At 42.9% G+C, this 13,056-nt stretch overlaps 1 protein-coding gene across 1 annotated transcript in view; it reads right to left on the bottom strand.

The window, feature by feature from the left end:
- ZCCHC24 (zinc finger CCHC-type containing 24) overlaps positions 1-13,056 on the bottom strand; it is a 133,992-nt gene that overhangs the window by 67,974 nt on the left and 52,962 nt on the right. Inside the window, exon 2 of the mRNA XM_044296877.1 lies at positions 3,577-3,777. Within this exon, the coding sequence (XP_044152812.1) occupies positions 3,577-3,777 (201 nt within the window). The remainder of the gene's footprint in view (positions 1-3,576; positions 3,778-13,056) is intronic.

Raw genomic sequence — 13,056 nt, 5'->3', positions numbered from 1 at the left:
AATATGGGAATAAGTCCCTGCATTGAAAAGCACTCTATATAGGGCATGTGGTGACTCTGTATGGAGGGGCATGTGGCTTGCCTGCATATGGAGGGTTGTGTGACAAGGGATTTATATAGTGGAGCATGCAGCAATTCGTTTATCAGGCGCTGTGGCAGTCAATTGATTAGTACTCTCCAGCATTGTCAGCAAACAGAACAGCAAAGCAGATCAGAGACGGATACGTCTCTAAAACCATTTGGGAGACGGATCAGTTTTCTATTGTGTACGAGAAAACGGATCTGCCACCATTGGCTTACATTGTGTGTCACGACAGATCCGTCTTGCCCTGCACCACATTGTGGACATAAAGACGCTGCTTGCAGAGTTATTCTGTCTGCGATGGGGACGCAACCAAACGGAATGGAATGCTTTCTGTTTCGTTAAGTTTTGTCCCCATTGACAATGAATGGGGACAAAACAAAAGTGTTTTCCCCCGTTATTGAGATCCTATGACGGATCTCAATAGCGGAAAGGGAAAGCGCAGATGTGAAAGTAGCCTTAGTTATTAACAAATGCTCATATTGTGCAAGTTAGCAATTTGACAATGAATGTATATTGCTATTTATTCAATATTCATTAAAGTGCCTGCCAAGGTGGAAGCTTCATTTTTAACACCAACTTGACAAACACTTAGTGTCTTTTGAAGGTTGTCTTTGCAATCATATATGTAGATTTCTTTTATGTTTTCCCGTGGGCTACAAGAAAACTAGAACTGCTCCTTGTACTACAGTTGGCTACATGATTTAAAGGGAGAATTTACCATCATAGGTGTCTTTGATATTAGATTTAAGATTGGAGTTGATAGACTAACTTGTGCCAAATTTATGAATGTGGCTCCGGGTTTTTATAAATTCTGCGTTCAGATAGGTAGGCAATGTTGGTTCAGTAATGTGCTTCTGTTTAAGTGACAGTACGCCTTGGGGTTACCTCATGTGGATACACAACTGGCTGTAACTTTTTTTTTAAGTTGCACTTCATAAATGTGACAAAAAAGTGATCTACTGGCAAAACCTAACTTCTCACTCCACTCAACGTGATGTGGGAAGGTGCAGATTACCGAAACCCACAAAATGTGCATGTGACATCGCTTCTACGCCACAAAAGATTTGACAACTGTCCCCAAAAGTCTTTTTGCACCTTGTTATTTGTATGGTTACAGTAAGCGAACCTGAAAGTAGAAGATGATGCAGCTTGAACGTTTCTTCACCAATGCAGATTACAGTACAGAGACGGTGAGCTCTCCACAAATGAAAAGCTCATGAACGTATCAGGCATGCAGCTCGTTTCTGAGTATGTACACACGGGAGGGTAGAGTTACAGCTGTTCCTGGAATTCCTCTTGATTTCACTTTGGTAACCCAATCCAGCTGATACAAGGAGGGGGAGCTATTATTTTAGGAAGGTAAAGAGGGGGTTGTGGAAACATATGGATTTTATTTGAAGTATCTTGAAAGCTGCATTATTTTTTTAAGTAAAAACTGCTGAACTATGCAGAACACTTTAGATATAAAATGATTACTAAAGCTGATGCATAGGGGGCTAAGGCATGGTCAGCGGTACAAATACTGGTTAGCACAGGCTTCTATGTCCCTTTTATGTTGCAATAGTTTACAAGTCTAGGATTGAAGGGGCACATTTAGTCTTACTAGGGTCCTATAGTTAAGGGCTCACAGAGTTTCAAAACTTTTGATACGTCAGAGATATATCAAGAGTTTTGATCAGTGGGGGTCTGGCTGCTGAGACCTACATGCTCTCTCTCCTGCCTGCCGAGTACGGAATTTAGATGGGCCTATAGACTTCTAATGAGCCCATCTCTACTTATTCTAGAGGTTGATCGGGGTCTCAACACTCAGAACCCCACTGTATGGAATCAAGAGGGGCCCATAAACTTCTGGTAAGCCTATCTCCTGCAGCTCATCTCTCCTCATTCTAGCAATCAGTGGGGGTCTCAGCACTCAAACCCCCACGAATCAAAATTTATCAAATGTTTTTTTTTTTTTTGGTGACGTTTTAACTGAAAAACAATCCATTTTATCTGCTATTTTGTATGGTTACTTCTCCTGATGACTGTAAAAAGCTGTCTGAATATGTCTGTACTATATTTTAATATTATTATTGCTCCCAGGAAGTAGCTTTATGAGTATGCAGGTTTTAACATTAGGCTACTTTCACACTTGTCGCCGGAACTGCCTGCCGGCAAAACGTATGCCAACTGATGGCATTTGTAAGACTGATCAGGATTTTCAAAGCCGGATCTGGCATTAATACATACCTATGGAAAAAAAAATCCAGATACGGCATTCAGGCAAGTCTTCAGTTTTTTGCCCGGAGATAAAACCGTAGCATGCTGCGGTTTTATCTTTGTCCTGATCAGTCACAAAAACAGAAATGAAGACTTCCTGATGCATCCTGAACGGATTGCTCTCCATTCAGAATGCATTAGGATAAAACTGATCAGTTCTTTTCCGGTATAGAGCCCCTAGGACGGAACTCAGTGCCGGAAAAGACGCTAGTGTGAAAGTACCCTTATTTTACAGTCGACAATGTTCTTTCTTCGGTACCCATTGCAGCACTTTGACTACAATGCTTAGATGAAGTAAACACAAGCTTCTAATTTTGAGATGTTTACCATACTTGTCATTTTATGTTTGCTTTTACTGCAAGTCTCCATTAAACCAGTGAATTACATTTACTACAATTATTAGCCTGCTCTTCATCAGAAAATGTGTTCCTTTTGGGCCTGGACAGTTCCACGAGGCACTATTTCCATGTCCTTATATTTCTGGATGGACCTCCTGTTGAACCAAAGAATTACATGTTCATCTCTTTATATCCTTCCTATTGATATCATTTTTCCTTACAGAATACATAGGGTATCAGCTTTGAAAGGCTGCCAGAAACAGAGCTGTAAGACTTTACTATTATTTAGTATTTAAATCGAAGTGGACTGACACATTCACACACTGAAGATGATTAAATATAATTCCGCAGACTCATAAATAACTATGGTTCTGACATAGAGCCGAGGTTTACATGTGTTAAAAAGCGTGATTTGTTGGTGGTCAACAGAATTTGTTTGGTTGACAGCTGACTGTAAGTGATCAGAGTTAAAAAACTGTGGGTTCAAAGCATAAATTAGACCCTAACTAAAACCCCCAAAAATCCTAAAAGTGGATTTAGCTTTCATGCTTCCACCACTTCAATAAAGCCTTCATACCTTCTCTTTTCCAAAGATTTCACAAATTGTAAGTTTTCCTGAATCTTTTTCCACCAAACTATCTATTAATCTGCCCAGCTTCCCGTGCTCCATAACAGGCTGCCTGCATATTGCATTTTGTGGTGACCGGTCCTCTTTAAAGGAATACTCCAGAAAAACAAATACCCTGTATTATGGCTAGTGACAATGAAGTCAGTAAGTCCACTTTACACATTATATTATAGACGTTGGTTGCTACCAATCTGTTCTTGACCAAAATATCCAAACTGTACAATCTACCATAATATCCTTCAATGGAGATGTATAAATATCTCTTACCTGTGGACAGTCCTTAATATAATGACCTTTGTTGAAGCAGAGGTGACACAAGTAGTTTGGAGGAGGCCTCTTGCTGGGTTTCCTGTTCTCTGAGTTGAGTGAAATTTCTGAGAAGTGTTCAGTTAGAGAACTCAGCCCGTCCACAATGTTGTTCAAAGATCCATAAGGAGATGCATTTTTATAACGACTACTGCCCAGTGCCTGTTTGAGACAAAAAACAGTTTGAGACTATGGAAGACACACGTGTGCATACATTTTATAAATTCTGAACAATTTCTTAACTTTCCTTACATCATCTATGTATTGACCTCAATACATTAACCATACATGTGCTTCAAAGAGCTAGCTATGACCTTTGGAGCAAGGGAAAGGGTTTCCTATGAGAGTTTACTCTGCGTTTTCAAGTCAGCAGACATAACAAAGCAAAGGTTCATCATTCAGAAAAGTGCGTCCTCCCTTTAACACATATATTCCCTAAGCACTGTTTGCATAAGGGTACTTTCACTTTTTTCTTTTCTGGTATTGAGTTCCGTCCTAGGGGCTCAATAGTTTTATCCTAATTCATTCTGAATGGAGAGCAATCCGTTCAGTATGCATCAGGAGGTCTTCAGTTCAGTCACTGTACGGTTTTTGGACGGAGAAAATACTGCAGGCATGCTGCAGTATTTTCTCAGTCCAAAACTCTAGAATACTTGCGAGGACTTTTAAAAATGTGAAAAAGATAAATACTGGATCCGTTTTTCCGGATGACAACCGGAGAGACGGATCCGGTATTGCAATACATTTGTGAGACAGATCCGCATCCCGATCCATCTACAAATGGTATCCGTTTGCATACAGATTGCCGGATCGGCAGGCAGTTCTGGCGACGCTAGTGTGAAAGTACCCTAAAATGACTTTCTTTCTAGTGACATCCTGATCCTACTGCATCTGAAAACAAAATTACATGAATTCATTCTGGACATCATTGACCTAACTACTGAATCCCTGGGCTGGAAATAAATACTGAGCATAAAACGAAAGTAAAGTTTTCCATGGTGGAAAATGTTTAGAGGACTTTGATGAACCCGTCCTGTGTTTGGCAAATAAAGCAGATTGGGGAGTGGGGGTGGGTCATTAAATGTAACACGACCAAACAATTGGCAGAACATTGCAGAATGATTTCATTGCATTGAAATACAGAGTGCAGCAAAACAATGTCCTGCAATGAGTGTTTTGTTCAGGCTTCCTTAAAGTTTCCCATTTCTGCCTCGAGAACTGTATCACTACATCTATTGTATGAGGCATCACTGACTAATGATGGATTCCTCCCTTTTAGAACTCGTTATCCAGTCAGGTAAGACATTCACTTCATCATTAAACTCTTGGATTCTCCAGACATAAAAAACAGCACAGACTACTTGAACATGATGGTACAGTTGCAATAAAAAGCATGTGAACCCTTTGGAATGATATGGATTTCTCCACAAATTGGTCATAAAATTTCATCTGATCTTCATCTAAGTCACAACAATCACAGTCTGCTTAAACTGATAACACACAAAGAATTAAATGTTACCATGTTTTTATTGAACACACCAAGTAAACATTCACAGTGCAGGTGGAAAAAGTATGTGAACCCTTGGATTTAATAACTGGTTGAACCTCCATTGGCAGCAATAACTTCAACCAAACGTTTCCTGTAGTTGCAGATCAGACGTGCACAACGGTCAGGAGTAATTCTTGACCATTCCTCTTTACAGAACTGTTTCAGTTCAGCAATATTCTTGGGATGTCTGGCGTGAATCGCTTTCTTGAGGTTCATGCTGCAGTACGCCAGTCCTTCAGGGGGAGCGAGTGTTAGGTCACGGGGGTCAGTTAACAGACCGAGGGTTGCTCTTGGTACTCACAATTTTTTATATATCCTGGGCAGGCGTACAGCAGTGATGGAGAGGCTGGCACGTAGATCCTCTGGGGCACTCTCTGGATATAGGGACCAGGCCGGGTGGTAGGTGAGGTGCCCTGGGTGTTGGAAGTTTAGCGTGCCTGTGGCAAGATCCGTTACAGTTCGTGACGCCAGTGCCAGTAACGGTGGCACACCGATTTGTTGGAGGAATAATGGAGGTACACACACGTTTGTAGTGAACTAGAACTCCTCTTCACTGAACAGTTCAACTAGGTACAGGCTTCAAACAGTTCCATATGAAAGATTTTTGGTAACAGGCAGGCTTCACATAAATGGCAGATAGAATCCTAGCAAGATAACTCAGAGGGAATAAAACTCACAGATCAGGCTGCAGAATCCTGTCTGGCTTTCTCCAAGGTCCATATGCCTAATAGCTGGCTTTATCCTTGGGTAGGGAAACCTTCCTCTGGTATAAATCCATTTGCTTTCAATAACCTTCTACCCTTCAGCTTTCTACTTGGCTGGATAAGATTAGCACTGCTCTGTACTTTGCAAGATGCAGGATAACTTCAGGAGGAAACTTCTTCTCATGGATGCAGGCTAGGAACCTGGGCTATCTAGCTGCATTTTAGAAGCTGATCTTCAGCTACTACCTGGCTAAAGTGAACACTGGCTTCTAACCACACACTGCCACTCCCTGGACTGGACCTGTCTATATATACTAGGGGGTTCCCTAGTTCCCTCTACAGCTTAGGAGGAGGAACTACACCCCTAACAGGCCTGGTACACAGGAGATAACATGACAATATACATTATAATGCAATACAAAATACCATGACCATGTTCCACAGGAGGTGGAGAACAACATGACCCAATTGACCCTTGAGTAGTGCCCACCTTTACGTATTGGGACACTACAATGCCACAGCATCTCAATAGGGTTGAGGTCAGAACTCTGACTGGGCCACTCCAGAAGCCGTATTTTCTTCTGTTTAAGCCATTCTGTTGTTGATTTACTTCTATGATTTGGGTTGTCGTGTTGCAACACCCATCTTCTGTTGAGTTTCAGTTGGTGGACAGATGGCCTTAAGTTCTCCTGCAAAATGTCTTGATAAACTTGGGAATTCATTTTTCCTTCGATGATAGGAATCCGTCCAGACCCTGATGCAGCAAAGCAGCCCCAACCCATGATGCCCCCACCACCATACTTCACAGTTGGGATGAGGTTTTGATGTTAGTGTGCTGTGCCTCTTTTTCATCAAACAAAGTGTTGTGTGTTTCTTCCAAACAACTCAACTTTGGTCTCATCTGTCCACAGAATATTTTGCCAGTACTGCTGTGGAACATCCAGGTGCTCTTGTGCAAACTGTAAACGTGCAGCAATATTTTTTTTTGGACAGCAGTGGCTTCCTCTGTGGTATCCTCCCATGAAATCCATTTTTGTTTAGTGTTTTACGTATCGTAGATTCGCTAACAGGGACTTTTGTAAGTCTTTAGCTGACACTCTAGGGTTCTTCTTCACCTCATTGAGCAGTCTGCGTTGTGCTCTTGCAGTCATCTTTACAGGACGGCCACTCCTAAGGAGAGTAGCAGCAGTGCTGAACTTTCTCCATTTATAGACAATTTGTCTTACCGTGGACTGATGAACAGCAAGGCTTTTGGAGATACTTTTATAACCCTTTACAGCTTTATGAAAGTCAACAATTCTTAATGGTAGGCCTTCTGAGAGCTTTTTTGTGCGAGGCATCATTTACATCAGGCAATGCTTCTTGTAAAAAGCAAACCCAGAACTGGTGTGTGTTTTTTATAGGGCAGGGCAGCTGTAACCAACACCTCCAATCTCATCTCATTGATTGGACTCCAGATGGCTGACACCTCACTCCAATTAGCTCTTGGAGATGTCATTAGTCTAGGGGTTCACATACTTTTTCCACCTGCACTGTGAATGCTTACATGGTGTGTTCAATAAAAACATGGTAACATTTAATTCTTTGTGTGTAAGGCTACTTTCACACTGCCGTTTCTGGTTCCGCCTGTGAGATCCGTTACAAGGCTCTCACAAGTGGTCCAAAACGGATCAGTTCAGCCCCAATACATTCTGAATGGGTAAGGATCCGTTCAGAATGCATCAGTTTGCCTCTGTTCAGACTCTATTCCGCTCTGGAGGCGAACACCAAAACGCTACTTGCAAAACTGAGCCAAACGGATCCGTCCTGACTTACAATGCAAGTCAATGGGGACGGATCCGTTCTTTACTGACACAATATGGTGCAATTGAAAATGGATCCGCCTCCCATTGACTTTCAATGTAAGTCAAAACGGATCCATTTGCATTGTCATGAACAAAAAAAACAAAAAAAACATACATACAAGCGTTTGCATTATAGGTGCGGATCAGTCTGTGCAGATACCAGACGGATCCGCACCTAAACGCAGGTGTGAAAGTAGCCTTATTAGTTTAAGCAGACTGGGATTGTTGTGATTTAGATGAAGATCAGATAACATTTAATGACCAATTTGTGCAGAAATCCATATCATTCCAAAGGGTTCACATACTTTTTCTTGCAACTGTATATGACAAAATTCTAAGGTCCTCTACAGGTTACTTTAGGTCACAGCATGGACATTTGGATCGAGCCTGTGCTTCCTCTATTGCAATGAATCCTTTTACATCATTTAATAAAGTTTGTGATGCTAGTAATGGAACCAGGAACATGTTAAAGAGCAGCTGAATATGTTGCCCGCATATCTGAAAAACACTAAGGTTCATGACAGGGCCTGAAAATAACACTCTGCTATTGCTGTGCATTCATAGCGGGGGCTGGGCTGCTTCTGAAATAGACTGGGATGCAGAATTCATCTGCATCTATTTAAAGCATGTATTCAGATCCCAGTTTCCCATTCACAGCTCTACCCAGACAAGCAGACCAGTGTGGCCTTCTCCTGTAACCTCAAGGAAACATTTTTAAATTTAAGAGGACCACAAATTGGTGAGGGGGAGATTACAAGTGACTCTCTTCCTACTCCAATGATGGGAGATATTTAATGACTCAGGTCAGATACCAACGAATATTATGGGCTTACACGCATACTTTTAGAAAAATAAAACTGCGCACCATGCAATTAGATCTATCCAGGGTTGAATTACTGGGAGGGCAAAAGGGGCAACAGCCCAGGAGCATTCAAAGAGGGGCTCTACCTTACCTCTACCACTTCCTTCAAGTGCTTTCCAGGTACCGCCAGCACCAAGATAGATCATATCGCTACTGCTAACATGTAGGAACCCGGTGGCAGAGATTTATGTTTATTATCTACTATTGCCTGACACTGCTTACTTCCAGGGAGCCATAGCCATAGCAACTCATTATGGTGCCCAGAGGCTGGGGGGCCCAGTCAGGTGCAAGAACTTTTGTGGGTAACGGCAATATGGTGGCTTTCTGCTATAATGCTAGTAAACATCTTAAGGCCTAATGCACACGACCATGGTGTGTTTTGCGGTCCGCAAATCGCGGATCTGCAAAACACGGATGGCGTCCGTGCGGGTTCCTCAATTTGCGGAACGGCACGGACAGCCTTCAATATAAATGCCTATTCTTGTCTGCAAAAAGGAGCAACGGATGCGGACAGCACATCTTTTGCGACCCCATTGAAGTGAATGGGTTCCATCCGGGCCGCCGATGCGGACCCAAACAACGGCCGTGTGCATGAGGCCTAAGGCCTCTTTCACACTACCGTATGGCTATTTCAGTGTTTTGCGGTCCGTTTTTCCTGGATTCGTTGTTCCGTTTTTTGTTTCCGTTTCAGTTCCGTTTTTCCGTATGGCATATACAGTATACAGTAATTACATAGAACAAATCGGGCTGGGCATAACATTTTCAATAGATAGTTCTGCAAAAAACGGATGGGATACGGAAGACATACGGATGTGTTTCCTTATGCATTCCATTTTTTTTGCGGACCCATTGACTTTAATGGAGCCACGGAACGTGATTTGCAGCCAAATATAGGACATGTTCTATCTTTGCACGGAACGGAGATACGGAAATATGGAAACGGAATGCATACAGAAAAAATGGTAGTGTGAAAGAGGCCTAAGCCTCATGCACACGTCCGTGAAAAACGGACCGTGTGATACCGGCCTGGATTTCTTCTGAGTGCAGGAGCGTACGGCGTCATTGGTTGCTATGACGCCGTGCGCTTCCTGCCGCCGCAGTACAGTAATACACTGGTATAGATCATAGCAACCAATGCACTCAGAAGAAATCCAGGCCGGTATCACGCGGTCCGTGTTTCACGGACGTGTGCATGAGGCTTTATTTTTCTATAGGACTCTATGAATTATAGTTATACCCCTGCCAAGAAGCAAAGGATCAGGGATATAAAAGCACAACATCACAGATCAAGCATGGGATGTGCCAACAATCCATACTCAGCATCATTTACTCACATTATATTACAATGTTACTAGTGATGCACCACAACAAAAGTGTTCCCTGGGGCCCCTACTAAGCCTGAATTAGCCCTGGATAAATCACTGCTGCTGACTTTGCATGGTGCCTTCAAAAGGGTGACAACTTATGGAGGATGGTGATGTATGGTAAGTTGGGCCAAAACATGGGGTAAAACATTTGGAGTCATAAAAGGACTGTGGAGAAACCCTGACAAATGTTCTATAATTTATTACGGAGTTTATTCAGTGTGGGTTGTTGTATAATCGAATAACATTTTAGGGGTTTTATAAAAAAAATATTCCCATGTCCTGCCCAATATTGTAAAATATTTGTGATTTGCCACAGTGTAAAAACAATATACCGGTAACTTCCACCATCCAAATAAGGCGTTATTATTGCTTTATGAAGCTATTGATTAACTTAATTACAAAAGAACTACATGGGCTGTATAATAAGTAAATCAATTATCACACGCATATCACACCTTTTTGCAGTTAATTATTTTCTTGTTACATGTTGTTTTTGGATTATATTAAAATGTTTTCTGATGCCAAGGTACAGCACAAATCTCCAGAATGTCAATGTTTTTAAATACCCTAGACCCCTGCCACCACATGCCATCATATCCCTGTGGATGAAATGCACTGGAGTGTGGTGGGGGCTTAACCCTAAGTCCCACAGAATGATGGATTTTTTTACATAATATATTTTATATATCTTACGGAACTATATAACGGTGTATTCACATCTGCATTGGGCTTTCTAATTTCTGTTTCTTCCTAGCTACAATAAAAACAAATTCAAGCCAGGGACAGATCTGTCACATGATGGACACCAATGGTGCCAGGCGGACCCCACTGACTATAGGCACTAGTTCCATCGTGTTTCCGTCATGGTGTCCATCATTTTACCCTTTGTAGCAATTATTTCCTAGATGATCAGACATTACTGCCTTTAGCCGTAGGAGCAGTAAATTAGTTGAATGCAGGAGTCACATAGAATTTCATGGAATTCCTGTGTTTGGCCTGAAGAATACAGATCTGCATATGATTCCTAACTACATGACAAAAAACATTTTTTGTCTGCTGACTGGCCTGTGCTACCTGGAGTCAGGCTGTGCCATCTTAAACTGTTCAGTCAAATCTGCATTGAACTGTATGTATTTGGCAGCTCAAAAAAGTGTAGTCCTGTGGATGTGACTGCCAAGGAGCAGCTGCCCAGCCTCATACATATCATGCTGTACTGCTGCACAAAGTATTATACTAAGGCTACATGCACACGACCGTGCAGTTTTTTTGCGGTCCGCAAACCGCGGATCCGCAAAAAACGCAAGCCGCGGAACGGAACGGGCGGCCATTGATATAACTACCTATTCTTGTCTGTTTTGCGGACAAGAATAGGACATGTTATTTTTTTTTGCGGGGCCGCGGAACAGAGCAACGGATGCGGACAGCACACGGAGTGCTGTCCGCATCTTTTGCGGCCCCATTGAGGTGAATGGGTCCGCATCCGAGCAGCCAAAACGGCGGCTCGGATGCGGACCCAAACAACGGCCGTGTGCATGAGGCCCAAGGGCTTGTTCATGCGGCCGTTCCATGCATTGGAGACTGCAATTTGTGGTCCCCAATGCACGGGCAATGTCCATGCGGCGGCTGGGACGGATCCAGACCCATTGGGTTGGGGTCCGTGATCCGTCCGCACCACAAATAAATAGAACATGTTCTATTTTTTTTCGGTGCCGAGGCATGGCCAGAAACACCATGGAAACACTCCATAGTGCTTCCGTGGGGTTCAGATCCATGCTTCTGTTCCATATCTCCGTGATTGCGGACCCATTCAAGTGATACGGCCACGGGCACACAACGGCCATGTGAACAAGCCCTAATGCCTTATGCCTCATTCACACGTCAGTGTTTGGTCAGTGATTTCCATCAGTGATTGTGAGTAGTGTTGAGCGAACTTGTGTTTTAAGTTCGGCGTCTAAAGTTCGGGTTCGGGTTATCGGAGTATCCCGTTATGGATTCCTCTACCACGGGCCATAACGGAATTTAGAATCCATAACGGGATACTTCGATAACCCGAACCTGAACTTTAGACGCCGAACTTAAAACACAAGTTCGCTCAACACTAAGGCCCCTTTCACACGGGCGAGTTTTCCGTGCGGGTGCGATGCGTGCGGTGAACGCATTGCACCCGCACTGAATCCTGACCCATTCATTTCTATGAGACTGTGCACACGAGCGGTGATTTTCACGCATCACTTGTGCGTTGCGTGAAAATCGCAGCATGCTCCTCTTTGTGCGTTTTTCACGTAACGCAGGCCCTATAGAAATGAATGGGGTTGCGTGAAAATCGCATGCATCCGCAAGCAAGTGCGGATGCAGTGCGATTTTCACGCATGGGTTCTAGGTGACAGTCTATTCACTGTATTATTTTCCCTTATAACATGGTTATAAGGGAAAATAATAGCATTCTGAATACAGAATGCTTAGTATAATAGGGCTGGAGGGGTTAAAAATAATAAAAAAGTTAACTCACCTTCTCCTCTTGTTAGCGCAGATGCCGGTCTGTTCTTTATCTGTGGGCTAAAGGACCTTTGATGACGTCAGATCACATGCTCCATCACCATGGTGATGGACCATGTGATTGGAGCATGTGATCTGACGTCACCTCAGGTCATTCAGTCCACAGCTAAAGAACAGTCCGGCATCTGCGCGAACAAGAGGAGAAGGTGAGTTAACTTTTTTATTATTTTTAACCCTTCCAGCACTATTATACTATGCATTCTGTAGTCAGAATGCTATTATTTTCCCTTATAACCATGTTATAAGGGAAAATAATACAATCTTCAGAACATCAATCCCAAGCCCGAACTTCTGTGAAGAAGTTCCGGTCTGGGTACCAAACATGCGCGATTTTTCTCACGCAAGTGCAAAACGCATGACAATGTTTTGCACTCGCGCGGAAAAATCGCGCATTTTCCCGCAACGCACCCGCCTCTTATCCGGGCAAAAATCATGACGCCCGTGTGAAAGAGGCCTAAGGTCCCTTTCACACGAGCGTGATTTCCGCGCGGGTGCAATGCAAGACGTGAACGCATAGCACCCGCACCGAATCCTGACCCATTCATTTCAATGGGTCTGT

Source organism: Bufo gargarizans, chromosome 6, assembly GCF_014858855.1.
Source record: "Bufo gargarizans isolate SCDJY-AF-19 chromosome 6, ASM1485885v1, whole genome shotgun sequence".
NCBI lineage: Eukaryota > Metazoa > Chordata > Amphibia > Anura > Bufonidae > Bufo > Bufo gargarizans.
Note: the sequence above shows the minus strand (reverse complement) of the source record. Positions and strands in the feature narration are given on the sequence as shown.